The sequence below is a fragment of the Oncorhynchus gorbuscha genome, linkage group LG19 (genome assembly GCF_021184085.1).
Source record: "Oncorhynchus gorbuscha isolate QuinsamMale2020 ecotype Even-year linkage group LG19, OgorEven_v1.0, whole genome shotgun sequence".
NCBI lineage: Eukaryota > Metazoa > Chordata > Actinopteri > Salmoniformes > Salmonidae > Oncorhynchus > Oncorhynchus gorbuscha.
The window spans coordinates 66,556,892-66,571,611 of record NC_060191.1 but is presented as its reverse complement, the minus strand read 5'-3'; the positions used below and the strand labels follow the sequence as shown (position 1 = coordinate 66,571,611).

General features: G+C 45.4%; 1 protein-coding gene across 1 annotated transcript in view; it reads left to right on the top strand.

Moving 5' to 3' along the window:
• The window catches only part of LOC124004954 (cytoplasmic dynein 2 heavy chain 1-like), a 176,945-nt gene that overhangs the window by 121,023 nt on the left and 41,202 nt on the right, over nt 1-14,720 (top strand). Inside the window, exons 25-26 of the mRNA XM_046313758.1 lie at nt 7,676-7,972; nt 8,137-8,241. Coding sequence (XP_046169714.1) covers nt 7,676-7,972; nt 8,137-8,241 — 402 coding nt within the window. The remainder of the gene's footprint in view (nt 1-7,675; nt 7,973-8,136; nt 8,242-14,720) is intronic.

Here is a 14,720-nt window from a genome sequence, read left to right as displayed (position 1 = left end):
TGTTTCTCTCTGTCTCTGTTTCTCTCTGTCTCTGTTTCTCTCTGTCTCTGTTTCTCTCTGTCTCTGTTTCTCTCTGTCTCTGTTTCTCTCTGTCTCTGTTTCTCTCTGTCTCTCTCTGTCTCTCTCTGTCTCTGTTTCTCTCTGTCTCTGTTTCTCTCTGTCTCTGTTTCTCTCTGTCTCTGTTTCTCTCTGTCTCTGTTTCTCTCTGTCTCTGTTTTCTCTGTCTCTGTTTCTCTCTGTTTCTGTTTCTCTCTGTTTCTGTTTCTCTCTGTTTCTGTTTCTCTCTGTTTCTGTTTTCTCTGTTTCTCTCTGTCTCTGTTTCTCTCTGTCTCTGTTTTCTCTGTTTCTGTTTCTCTGTTTCTCTCTGTCTCTGTTTCTCTCTGTTTCTCTCTTCTCAGTTTCTCTCTGTCTCTGTTTCTTCTGTCTCTGTTTCTCTCTGTCTCTTTTTCTCTCTGTCTCTGTTTCTCTCTGTCTCTGTTTCTCTCTGTCTCTGTTTCTCTCTGTCTCTCTCTGTCTCTGTTTCTCTGTCTCTGTTTCTCTCTGTCTCTGTTTCTCTGTCTCTGTTTCTCTCTGTCTCTGTTTCTCTCTGTTTCTGTTTCTCTCTGTTTCTGTTTCTCTCTGTCTCTGTTTCTCTCTGTTTCTGTTTCTCTCTGTTTCTGTTTTCTCTGTCTCTGTTTCTCTCTGTCTCTGTTTCTCTCTGTTTCTGTTTCTCCCTGTTTCTCTCTGTCTCTGTTTCTCTCTGTTTCTCTCTGTTTCTGTTTTTCTGTCTCTGTCTCTGTTTCTCTCTGTCTCTGTTTCTCTCTGTTTCTGTTTCTCTCTGTCTCTGTTTTCTCTGTTTCTGTCTCTGTTTCTGTTTCTCTCTGTCTCTGTTTCTCTCTGTCTCTGTTTCTCTCTGTCTCTGTTTCTCTCTGTCTCTGTTTCTCTCTGTCTCTGTTTCTCTCTGTCTCTGTTTCTCTCTGTCTCTCTCTGTCTCTCTCTGTCTCTGTTTCTCTCTGTCTCTGTTTCTCTCTGTCTCTGTTTCTCTCTGTCTCTGTTTCTCTCTGTCTCTGTTTCTCTCTGTCTCTGTTTCTCTCTGTTTCTCTGTTTCTCTCTGTTTCTGTTTCTCTCTGTTTCTGTTTCTCTCTGTTTCTGTTTCTCTCTGTTTCTGTTTCTCTCTGTTTCTCTCTGTCTCTGTTTCTCTCTGTCTCTGTTTCTCTCTGTTTCTGTTTCTCCCTGTTTCTCTCTGTCTCTGTTTCTCTCTGTTTCTCTCTGTCTCAGTTTCTCTCTGTCTCTGTTTCTCTCTGTCTCTGTTTCTCTCTGTCTCTTTTTCTCTCTGTCTCTGTTTCTCTCTGTCTCTGTTTCTCTCTGTCTCTGTTTCTCTCTGTCTCTCTCTGTCTCTGTTTCTCTGTCTCTGTTTCTCTCTGTCTCTGTTTCTCTATGTCTCTGTTTCTCTCTGTCTCTGTTTCTCTCTGTTTCTGTTTCTCTCTGTCTCTGTTTCTCTCTGTCTCTGTTTCTCTCTGTTTCTGTTTCTCTCTGTTTCTGTTTCTCTCTGTCTCTGTTTCTCTCTGTCTCTGTTTCTCTCTGTTTCTGTTTCTCCCTGTTTCTCTCTGTCTCTGTTTCTCTCTGTTTCTCTCTGTTTCTGTTTCTCTCTGTCTCTGTTTCTCTCTCTCTGTTTCCCTCTGTCTCTGTTTCTCTCTGTTTCTGTTTCTCTCTGTCTCTGTTTCTCTCTGTCTCTGTTTCTCTCTCTCTCTGTTTCTCTCTGTCTCTCTCTGTCTCTGTTTCTCTCTGTCTCTGTTTCTCTCTGTCTCTGTTTCTGTTTCTCTCTCTCTTTCTCTCTCTGTCTCTGTTTCTCTCTGTCTCTGTTTCTCTCTCTCTCTGTTTCTCTCTGTCTCTGTTTCTCTCTGTCTCTGTTTCTCTCTGTCTCTGTTTCTCTCTCTCTCTGTTTCTCTCTGTTTCTGTTTCTCTCTGTTTCTGTTTCTCTCTGTTTCTGTTTCTCTCTGTTTCTGTTTCTCTCTGTTTCTGTTTCTCTCTGTCTCTGTTTCTCTCTGTTTCTGTTTCTCTCTGTCTCTGTTTCTCTCTGTCTCTGTTTCTCTCTCTCTCTGTTTCTCTCTGTCCCTGTTTCTCTCTGTCTCTGTTTCTCTCTGTTTCTCTCTGTTTCTCTCTGTCTCTGTTTCTCTCTGTCTCTGTTTTCTCTGTCTCTGTTTCTCTCTCTCTCTGTTTCTCTCTGTCTCTGTTTCTCTCTGTCTCTGTTTCTCTCTGTTTCTGTTTCTCTCTGTTTCTGTTTCTCTCTGTTTCTGTTTCTCTCTGTTTCTGTTTCTCTCTGTTTCTGTTTATCTCTGTCTCTGTTTCTCTCTGTCTCTGTTTCTCTCTGTCTCTGTTTCTCTCTGTCTCTGTTTCTCTCTGTCTCTGTTTCTCTCTGTCTCTGTTTCTCTCTGTCTCTCTCTGTCTCTGTTTCTCTCTGTCTCTGTTTCTCTCTGTCTCTGTTTCTCTCTGTCTCTGTTTCTCTCTGTTTCTGTTTCTCTCTGTTTCTGTTTCTCTCTGTTTCTGTTTCTCTCTGTCTCTGTTTCTCTCTGTCTCTGTTTCTCTCTGTTTCTGTTTCTCTCTGTTTCTCCCTGTTTCTCTCTGTCTCTGTTTCTCTCTGTTTCTGTTTCTCTCTGTCTCTGTTTCTCTCTGTCTCTGTTTCTCTCTGTCTCTGTTTCTCTCTGTCTCTGTTTCTCTCTGTCTCTGTTTCTCTCTGTCTCTGTTTCTCTCTGTCTCTGTTTCTCTCTGTCTCTGTTTCTCTCTGTCTCTGTTTCTCTCTTTCTTTCTCTCTCTGTTTCTGTTTCTCTCTGTTTCTGTTTCTCTCTGTCTCTGTTTCTCTCTGTCTCTGTTTCTCTCTGTCTCTGTTTCTCTCTGTCTCTGTTTCTCTCTGTCTCTGTTTCTCTCTGTCTCTGTTTCTCTCTGTCTCTGTTTCTCTCTGTCTCTGTTTCTCTCTGTCTCTGTTTCTCTCTGTCTCTGTTTCTCTCTGTCTCTGTTTCTCTGTTTCTGTTTCTCTCTGTTTCTGTTTCTCTCTGTCTCTGTTTCTCTCTGTCTCTGTTTCTCTCTGTCTCTGTTTCTCTCTGTCTCTGTTTCTCTCTGTCTCTGTTTCTCTCTGTCTCTGTTTCTCTCTGTCTCTGTTTCTCTCGGTCTCTGTTTCTCTCGGTCTCTGTTTCTCTCTGTCTCTGTTTCTCTCTCTCTTTCTCTCTCTGTCTCTGTTTCTCTCTCTCTTTCTCTCTCTGTCTCTGTTTCTCTCTGTCTCCTTTTCTCTCTGTCTCTGTTTCTCTCTGTCTCTGTTTCTCTCTCTCTTTCTCTCTGTCTCTGTTCCTCTCTGTCTCTGTTTCTCTCTGTCTCTTTTTCTCTCTCTCTTTCTCTCTCTGTGTGTGTAATATTAGTGAGGTTAATTATCATCATACTGGAACATGATCAGACTAATTACTAATCCTCTCACACACGCCACAGCCTCATCCCCAGTCTCACCCACAGCCTCATCCCCAGCCTCACCCACATCCTTGTCCACAGCATCATCCACCACCTCTCCCCCAGACTCGTCCACAGACTCATCCCCAGTCTCACCCACAGCCTCATCACCAGCCTCACCCACAGGCTCATCACCAGCTTCACCCACAGCCTCCCTCCCTCTCTAGATCCCCCTGGAGAACAGAACCACTCATGCAGAGACAGAGGGAGAGACAGACAAAGGGAGGGAGACAGATAGACGGAGGGAGGGAGGTAGTCGGGGGAGGGAGGGAGGTTAGGATGAGAATAGAAGCTTTTTTATTGTCTACTAACCTCTGTTAAATAGCACTGTGTTTGGTTCCTTGTTATTTTGACCTCGCTCTCATCAGCCATGTGCTTGTGCAGAAGCATTGTGCGTGCGTGCGTGCGTGCGTGCGTGCGTGCGTGCGTGCGTGCGTGCGTGCGCAGTTGGAGAGGGGTGGTGTGGATACAGCAGCAGAAGGGCATCATTACTGTTACTGAGAGATAGAGACGACAGTACACAAGAGGATGAGAGCTCAATCTAGCATGGTATTCACACACACACACACACACACACACTGGACTGTAGTGTGAGCCTAACCCCTTGCCATCTCAATCAGAGGACAGAGGACAGTGGCTGTAACTGCAGAGTGGAGATCACTGAGGCAAGACGACCACATCAACTAACACTGGTGACACACACACCATGTTAATGCTCATCAGTCTCGTCACAGACGGGGCTTGTACCATGTTAATGCTCATCAGTCTCGTCACAGACGGGGCTTGTACCATGTTAATGCTCATCAGTCTCGTCACAGACGGGGCTTGTACCATGTTAATGCTCATCAGTCTCGTCACAGACGGGGCTTGTACCATGTTAATGCTCATCAGTCTCGTCACAGACGGGGCTTGTACCATGTTAATGCTCATCAGTCTCATCACAGACGGGGCTTGTACCATGTTAATGCTCATCAGTCTCATCACAGAAGAGCATCAGTTAGATGTGGTTTCACAGATGTATTTAATCAGCACCACTTTCTCTCCCTGCATTTTGCGATAGAGTAGGTGTGTGCATTTGCCTGTATTGTCCCAGCATGTGGCTGATTTGATATAGAATTTTCCGTCCATCAATAACCCCTCAGTAGGTTAACACACAGCGACACATAACTCTGAATAACAATGAAGGCAATGATCCTGATATGAATATCAACACATTAACATTCCCTGTAGGGATCTGCGTGTTGGAGGTGAGTCAGGGTTATTTTGGCTGAGCGGTAAAGATAATGCATCTCGCCACACATCTTAACTGTATCAGAGTCTGACTACACATAGAACCTTAGTGTGCTGATATCACACTGTCTCTGGTCCCACAGGCTCTCACATCTCACTGTCTCTGGTCCCACAGGCTCACACATCTTAACTGTATCAGAGTCTGACTACACATAGAACCTTAGTGTGCTGATATCACACTGTCTCTGGTCCCACAGGCTCCCACATCTCACTGTCTCTGGTCCCACAGGCTCTCACATCTTAACTGTATCAGAGTCTGACTACACATAGAACCTTAGTGTGCTGATATCACACTGTCTCTGGTCCCACAGACTCACACATCTTAACTGTATCAGAGTCTGACTACACATAGAACCTTAGTGTGCTGATATCTCACTGTCTCTGGTCCCACAGACTCACACATCTTAACTGTATCAGAGTCTGACTACACATAGAACCTTAGTGTGCTGATATCACACTGTCTCTGGTCCCACAGACTCCCACATCTCACTGTCTCTGGTCCCACAGGCTCTCACATCTTAACTGTATCAGAGTCTGACTACACATAGAACCTTAGTGTGCTGATATCACACTGTCTCTGGTCCCACAGACTCCCACATCTCACTGTCTCTGGTCCCACAGGCTCTCACATCTTAACTGTATCAGAGTCTGACTACACATAGAACCTTAGTGTGCTGATATCACACTGTCTCTGGTCCCACAGACTCACACATCTTAACTGTCTCTATCAGAGTCTGACTCACTGTCTCTAGAACCTTAGTGTGCTGATATCTCACTGTCTCTGGTCCCACAGACTCACACATCTTAACTGTATCAGAGTCTGACTACACATAGAACCTTAGTGTGCTGATATCACACTGTCTCTGGTCCCACAGACTCCCACATCTCACTATCTCTGGTCCCACAGGCTCACACATCTTAACTGTATCAGAGTCTGACTACACATAGAACCTTAGTGTGCTGATATCACACTGTCTCTGGTCCCACAGGCTCTCACATCTCACTGTCTCTGGTCCCACAGGCTCTCACATCTCACTGTCTCTGGTCCCACAGGCTCTCACATCTCACTGTCTCTGGTCCCACAGGCTCTCACATCTCACTGTCTCTGGTCCCACAGGCTCTCACATCTCACATCTCACTGTCTCTGGTCCCACAGGATCACATCTCACTGTCTCTGGTCCCACAGGCTCTCACATCTCACTGTCTCTGGTCCCACAGGCTCTCACATCTCACTGTCTCTGGTCCCACAGGCTCTCACATCTCACTGTCTCTGGTCCCACAGGCTCTCACATCACACTGTCTCTGGTCCCACAGACTCACACATCTTAACTGTATCAGAGTCTGACTACACATAGAACCTTAGTGTGCTGATATCACACTGTCTCTGGTCCCACAGGCTCTCACATCTCACTGTCTCTGGTCCCACAGGCTCTCACATCTCACTGTCTCTGGTCCCACAGGCTCCACATCTCACTGTCTCTGGTCCCACAGGCTCTCACATCTCACTGTCTCTGGTCCCACAGGCTCTCACATCTCACTGTCTCTGGTCCCACAGGCTCTCACATCTCACTGTCTCTGGTCCCACAGGCTCTCACATCTCACTGTCTCTGGTCCCACAGGCTCTCACATCTCACTGTCTCTGGTCCCACAGGCTCCCACATCTCACTGTCTCTGGTCCCACAGGCTCTCACATCTCACTGTCTCTGGTCCCACAGGCTCCCACATCTCACTGTCTCTGGTCCCACAGGCTCCCACATCTCACTGTCTCTGGTCCCACAGGCTCTCACATCTCACTGTCTCTGGTCCCACAGGCTCCCACATCTCACTGTCTCTGGTCTCACAGGCTCCCACATCTCACTGTCTCTGGTCCCACAGGTTCCCACATCACACTGTCTCTGGTCCCACAGGCTCACATCTCACTGTCTCTGGTCCCACAGGCTCCCACATCACACAATATCTGGTCCCACAGGATCCCACATCTCACTGTCTCTGGTCCCACAGGCTCTCACATCTCACTGTCTCTGGTCCCACAGGCTCCCACATCTCACTGTCTCTGGTCCCACAGGTTCCCACATCACACTGTCTCTGGTCCCACAGGCTCCCACATCTCACTGTCTCTGGTCCCACAGGCTCCCACATCACACAATATCTGGTCCCACAGGCTCATGCATCCCATATCACACACTGATGTTTTCAGCTGCTAGACTAGCATGATGTGGCTGTTTAAGACTGATCTGAATACTGATGCTAGTCAATTAGACTGGTGGAGTATGGAGCTTTGAGGACCCCTCCAGGCGAGGGTTTAAATAGTGTCCTCTCTCTCCTCGTGTCTGAATGCCATTCACCTTCTGCAGTACACACTGACTGTGTATGCTACTTCATGTTCCTTTCAGATGCTACTTCATGTTCCTTTCAGATGCTACTTCATGTTCCTTTCAGATGCTACTTCATGTTCCTTTCAGATGCTACTCCATGTTGATGCCTGAAGTGCCACTGCAGTGTCTCAGCAAGGTGACAGTTATCTTGGATACAGAGGCTGAGTTTATTCCTGACAGTCGCTCTATTTGGTTTCTGTCATGTTCTCTCTCGTCTCGAGTTCTAATGTTCTGTTCTCTCTGTCTGTGGTTCTAATGTTTTGTTCTCTGGGATTCTAGGGATGGACTAAGCTTTAATGTTCTGTTCTCTCTGTCTGTGGTTCTATTGTTGTGTTCTCTGGGATTCTAGGGATGGACTAAGCTTTAATGTTCTGTTCTCTGTGGTTCTAGGGATGAACAAAGTCTTAATGTTCTGTTCTCTGTGGTTCCAGGGATGGACTCAGTTTTAATGTTCTGTTCTCTGTGGTTCTAGGGATGGACTAAATTTTCATGTTTTCATGACTATGTCTCTGTCTGGTTCTAATGTTCTGTTCTAGGGATGGACTAAATTCTATGAGTTCTCTCTGTCTGATCTGCGGGCTGGCTTTGAGATCATCGACCGTCTGTTTGATGGTGGTAAGGTGTTCCAGTGGGAGTTTGTCCATGGTCTGTTGGAGAATGCCATCTATGGAGGCAGGATAGACAACCCATGTGACCTGAAGATCCTCCGCTCCTACCTGGAACAGTTCTTCTCCTCACACCTCCTCTCTGCCTCAGCCAATCACAACCAACGCAGCAAGAGAGGCCACACCTTCCCTTCTCAGATCAGCCTGCCCAACTCCTGCTCCATACTGGTGAGACTATACACACACACACACAGGCACACACACACACACACACACACACACACACACACACACACACACACACACACACACACACACACACACACACACACACACACACACACACCATCTCTGTCAGTTGTTTAACTCTGTGTGTGTGTTTGTGTGTTCAGGACTATCGTGGTGTGATAGAGAATCTTCCAGAAGATGACCGGCCAGCGTTTTTCGGCCTGCCTGCAAACATCGAACGCTCCTCGCAGAGAATCATCAGTTCTCAGGTCACCTACCGCTCACACATACGCAACCGTATACACACACACACACACACACACACACACACACACACACACACACACACACACACACACACACACACACACACACACACACACACACACACACACACACACACACACACACACACACACACACACACACACACACACACACACAGAAGTGATCAGCTCTCAAGTGGGGTTAACACACTAGCACACACACACACACACACACACACACACACACACACACACACACACACACACACACACACACACACACACACACACACACACACACACACACACACACACACACACACACACACACACACACACACACACACACACACAGAGGGTACACCTGTGTCCCATAAGAAGAGGATAGTGCCTCTCCCCTGCCCTCATGCCCTTTGACCCCACTGGCAGGCTTCTGTTTTCCACAGGAAAGCCACCACTCACACCCTGTCCTCCCAAAGTTTATTTGGCTGCTACACACACCTCATCCTCCCTCAGTTCTCTCTGCCTCAGACCTGTCTGATGTTTGGAATGTCCCTCATCAGCACATTATCTCCCTGTACCTCTAACCTTGGATATCTACACAGTCACACAGGTCCTCGGACTCGAACACAACACACTCAATCACCCCTACTCTCCCACACTCATGCACTCTCTCACACAGCCAAGGCCAGACGGATAGGCCAGGCTACTCAGGGGCCTCATACAGGTCTGGATGAAGAAAGGAGAGGCTTTATAAACTGACAAATAAAATACTCAGTCAAATTCACATCACTCATGCTGGTGGAGTTGGCTGACGCGGCAGCCATGTTGTGTTCAGCACTGTGTTCCGCATGGCAGCCATGTTGTGTCCAGCACTGTGTTCTGCATGGCAGCCATATTGTGTCCAGCACTGTGTTCCGCATGGCAGCCATATTGTGTCCAGCACTGTGTTCCGCATGGCAGCCATTTTGGTCTGTCACTGTGATCTCTGCCTGTCAGCAGGGGCTGCTTGAGGGACAATTAAAGGCCTAATTACTCAGCCAATTAAAGAGATGATTGCTCTCCCAGATTGAGAGGGGAAATTGCTCCGACATGCTGTATGACACGGCACTTATTGCTGCTAAATCTGGAGCCGTGTGTTATTGGCTAATTCACCACCTCTTCCTCTGAGCCCTAAAGTAGAATTATTGCTGCTTTGGCTCTGATTTCTTTCTCTGTATCGTTCTCTCCCCCTCTCTCCATTTCTCTTTCTCCCTCTCTCTATTTCTATTTCTCTCTCTCTCTCTCTCTCTCTCTCTCTCTCTCTCTCTCTCTCTCCATTTATCTCTCTCTCTCTCTCTCCATTTATCTCTCTCTCTCTCCATTTATCTCTCTCTCTCTCTCTCCATTTATCTCTCTCTCTCTCTCTCCATTTATCTCTCTCTCTCTCTCCATTTCTCTCTCTCATTTATCTCTCTCTCTCTCTCTCTCTCCATTTATCTCTCTCTCTCTCTCTCTCTCCATTTATCTCTCTCTCTCTCTCTCTCTCTCTCCATTTATCTCTCTCTCTCTCTCTCCATTTATCTCTCTCTCCATTTATCTCTCTCTCTCTCTCTCCATTTATCTCTCTCTCTCTCTCTCTCCATTTATCTCTCTCTCTCTCTCTCCATTTCTCTCTCTCTCTCTCTCTCTCTCTCTCCAATTTATCTCTCTCTCTCTCTCCATTTATCTCTCTCTCTCCATTTATCTCTCTCTCTCTCTCTCTCTCTCTCTCCATTTATCTCTCTCTCTCTCCATTTATCTCTCTCTCTCTCTCTCATTTATCTCTCTCTCTCTCTCTCCATTTATCTCTCTCTCTCTCCATTTATCTCTCTCTCTCTCCATTTATCTCTCTCTCCATTTATCTCTCTCTCCATTTATCTCTCTCTCTCTCCATTTATCTCTCCATTTATCTCTCTCTCCATTTCTCTCTCTCTCTCCATTTATCTTTCTCTCTCTCATTTTCTCTCTCTCTCTCAATTTTTCTCTCTCCATTTATCTGTTTTCTCCTCTCTCTCTCTCCTCTCTCTCTCTCTCTCCATTTATCTCTCGATCTCTCTCTCCATTTCTCTCCCTCTTTCCATTTCTCTCTCCATTTTTCTCTCTCTCTCCATTTTTCTCTCTCTCTGTTTTTCTCTCTCTCTCTCTCCGTTTTTCTCTCCCTCTCTCCGTTTCTCTCTCTCCATTTCTCCCTCTCACCATTTCTCTCTCTCACTCCATTTCTCTCTCTCTCAATTTCTCTCTCTCCCTTTTTCCATTTCTCTCTCCCTTTCTCCATTTCTCTCACTGTGATGTGCCTCTGATGGACGTTAAGGGCTTGTCCAATCACACTTCACTATGGATTGCTTATTTGGATTGTAATTTTGTTCAATATTTCATTTGATTCTTTGTTATTTCTGCGCCTCCATCTGTCTGTCTGGCGTTGACACGTGTGTAGAACTGGAGATATTTAAGCAGTAAAGGCCCGAGGGGGTGTGGTATTTTGCCAGGGCTCCGCGTTGCGTCGTTTCTGGACACAGCCCTTAGCCGTGGTATATTGACCACTCCCCCTCGGGCATTATTGCTTAAATATAATGCTTCTATCTCCAGTTCTACAGAAAATACAAAAAAATTGAACCTGTTCCTAATAAATAGTTACTGGATTGCGGCATGACGATATTTCGCAATTGATGTGAATGGCGTCATTAAAAAGACGTGCTTGTATTAATGAATAAAAGAAAATGGATTTGGTGTAAAACACCCTTAAGGTTCAATGAGGTGACATATTGTAACTGTTTGTGCAGATAGCGTTGTAGGTCCCAGGGCAGATCTACAGTAAAGTGACTAGAGTAGAGATATGATTCAGTCTAACAGTGAGAATCACACCTCCTGCCCTCGCTCCCTCCCTCCCTTCCCTCCCTGCACTCCTCTTCTATGATGACTCATCATCCGGTATCAACACTGGATGTAGAGAGGAGAGCGAGATGGAAGAAAAGAGAGAATCTGTGTTTTGTAGTGTTCTGTGAAAGTGTCTCCCTGCTTTGGGCTATTTACATAAATCACTGCTTCACCATTATCACCACAGAAAATATATTACAGTCATCATTCACTCTCTCTCTTTAGGATCCCTCTGTGCTGCTACACATGCAATTTCCTAGTAGATGTCCTCAGTGTGACTATTGTGTTGGCAGCCTGTCGTCCTCCAGCTGGACCCTGGGGTGGAGGCTGTTGTTGTTGTTGCAGACACTGGCTGATGTAACCTACAGAAATGCATCCCACATACACAGACACACACACAGACACACACACAGACACACACACAGACACACACACAGACACACACAGACACACACAGACACACACAGACACACACACACACACACACACACACACACACACACACACACACACACACACACACACACACACACACACACACACACACACACACACACACACACACACACACACACACAGACACAGACAGACACAGACACAGACACACACAGACACACACACACAGACACACAGACACACAGACACACACACACAGACACACACACAGACACACACACAGACACACAGACACACAGACACACACACACACAGACACACACAGACACACACACACAGACACACACAGACAGACACACACAGAGCACACACACACACACACACACACACACACACACACACACACACACACACACACACACACACACACACACACACACACACACACACACACACACACACACACACACACACACACACACACACACACACTCTCTAATGGAGAAGTTTGGCACCAAGCAGCACAGGGAGCCTGATGAACTTTCCTAACCGTGTGGCGTTTTGCAAAGAGCCGAACCAGACCAGCACTGGAACAACTCATAGAGAGGTGTGTGAGCAGAATATCCTCTGTTTACAACGTAAAACACCAGATAATGCAGAGCAGAATTAGTCAGATACCCACTAATTATCCAAATTCAGAAAAGAGATGTTAAATTCTATAACCACCTAAAAGGAAGCGATTCCCAAACCTTCCATAACAAAGCCATCACCTACAGAGAGATGAACCTGGAGAAGAGCCCCCTAAGCAAGCTGGTCCTGGGGCTCTGTTCACAAACACAGACCCCACAGAGCCCCAGGAAAGCAACACCATTAGACCCAACCAAATCATGAGAAAACAAAAATATTCGTACTTGACAAAATCAAATCAAATGTATTTATAAAGCCCTTCCTACATCAGCTGATGTCTCAAAGTTCTGTACAGAAACCCAGCCTAAAGCCCCAAACAGCAAGCAATGCAGGTGTAGAAGCAAGGTGGCTAGGAAAAACTCCCTAGAAGGGCCCGAACCTAGGAAGAAACCTCTAGAGGGACCAGGCTATGAGGGGTGGCCAGTCCTCTTCTGGCTGTGCTGGGTGGAGATGATTTATTTTATTATTTTATTTCACCTTTATTCAACCAGGTAGGCTAGTTTAGAACACCTTTATTTAACCAGGTAGGCTAGTTGAGAACACCTTTATTTAACCAGGTAGGCTAGTTTAGAACATCTTTATTTAACCAGGTAGGCTAGTTGAGAACAAGTTCTCATTTGCAACTGCGACCTGGCCAAGATAAAGCAAAGCAGTGTGACACAGACAACAACACAGAGTTACACATGGAGTTAACAATAAGCAAGCCAATAACGCAATAAACAAGTCAATGACACTGTCATGTCTTTACTATCATTAACTGAAGACTGATAGTTTTTAGCAAAGATTCTCTGTAATTAGTTACTAAGCGATCAACTGATTAATCACGTAACTAATTAACTATGAAATCGGGGAACCAAGGACAAATATTCAGATTACAAAGTTATCATTTCCTAAAATAACTTTTCAGATATTTTATCTGATCAATTAGTCTTCGAATTAATGAATAATTTACTTTACCTCACGTTAGTCTCATTCCAAATGTAGTAAATTGTTGGTTATCTGCACGAACCCAGTCTTCACTATGAGTCATCCATACATCAATTGTCTTAAATCATTTATTTATTACTAACTAAGTAATTCACAGAAATGCATAAACAAACAAACATGGTAAATGTGGTTACATGAAATGAGAATGTGCCCTAGTGGGCTAAACCGGCATGGCGGCTTGTTAGATAAGGAGAAGTGGGGTGAACTAAGAAGTCACTACAGAGTTAATAATTATAACAATTAAAATTCTAATCCTTTACACATGAACGCTCACTCATTCGGGAACAACTGCAATCAATATATATATTTACGCTCAGTGTGTCGTCTTGATCGCTGGTGAAAAGTTTGTGTCTTTCGTAGAATTGTCAGTCTCTCTTCCTCCCTCTCTCTGTCTTGGTTAGAGGGGATAGTTCAAAGTGACATTCGTTAGAGAATGGATGTTTCGGCGGTTGTCGTTCTTCGCGTTCAATGATTCCGAATTCCTAGCTGCAGACTAGTAATTTGTATCAGACTTGTTCTTATTCTGTCGATATGGATAGTCTAAGACTTTAACCACGTGGTATGGTTAAAAGATTTGTCAACCTTTAGCCATCTCGTAATTGAGGTAAGCTCGGTCTGGTGATAATTTCCCAAAGTTGGGTTTTATTCGGAATGGCAGAAAAGGGCTGTCCCAGGATGTAAGACCCTAACTGGGCTCAGGGGCGGTCCTCTGATTTAGTTCAAAAGGGTATTGTATTTTTCTTCATTAAACAGTCCACAATCGTATTACACAATTATACAAACAGTATCATACTCACTCATTCATCTTATACAGCAATTAGATGTAAACCTCATATCTGAGGCTATTATATAAACAGCATTATGGTAATGTGGCCACACCGTCTCTCTTGAGCTTCCCAAATTGTGCCAAACGGACCAGTTCGTAGCTGGATTCTTCACCGATCTTTTACACTTTCTCTGGAACATTACATTTGTTCGTACCTCAAGTTCTGTGAGGTGGAAGGATTACCTTTGTCTCCATGAAAAACTTATCTCTATAAATGTGTGTCCATGAGGTCTTCTCAGGATTTTATGACCTCTGACCACAGCAGTCTAGTTGAAGGAGGAAAGGGGGAGGCAGAGGGGAGAGGGGGATGGTTGCTATACTCAGAGGCCAACATCATGACAACAGTAAAAAAAAGAAAGTCTATATACAGTGTGTGCAAAAGGCATGAGGAGGTAGGCAATAAATAGTCCATAGGAGCTAATAATAGCTGGGAGGAGGTGCTCTTGTTCTCCATGGACTTTACAATGTCCCAAAACTTTCTGGAGTTAGAGCTACAGGATTCGAATGTCTGCTTGAAAAAGCTAGCCTTTGCTTTCCTGACTGACTGCGTGTATTGGTCCCTGACTTCCCTAGACAGTTGCATATCGTGGGGACTACTCGAAGCTATTGCAGTCCGCCACAGGATGTTTTTGTGCTGGTCAAGGGCAGTCAGGTCTGGAGTGAACCAAGGGGTATATCTGTTCTTGGTTCT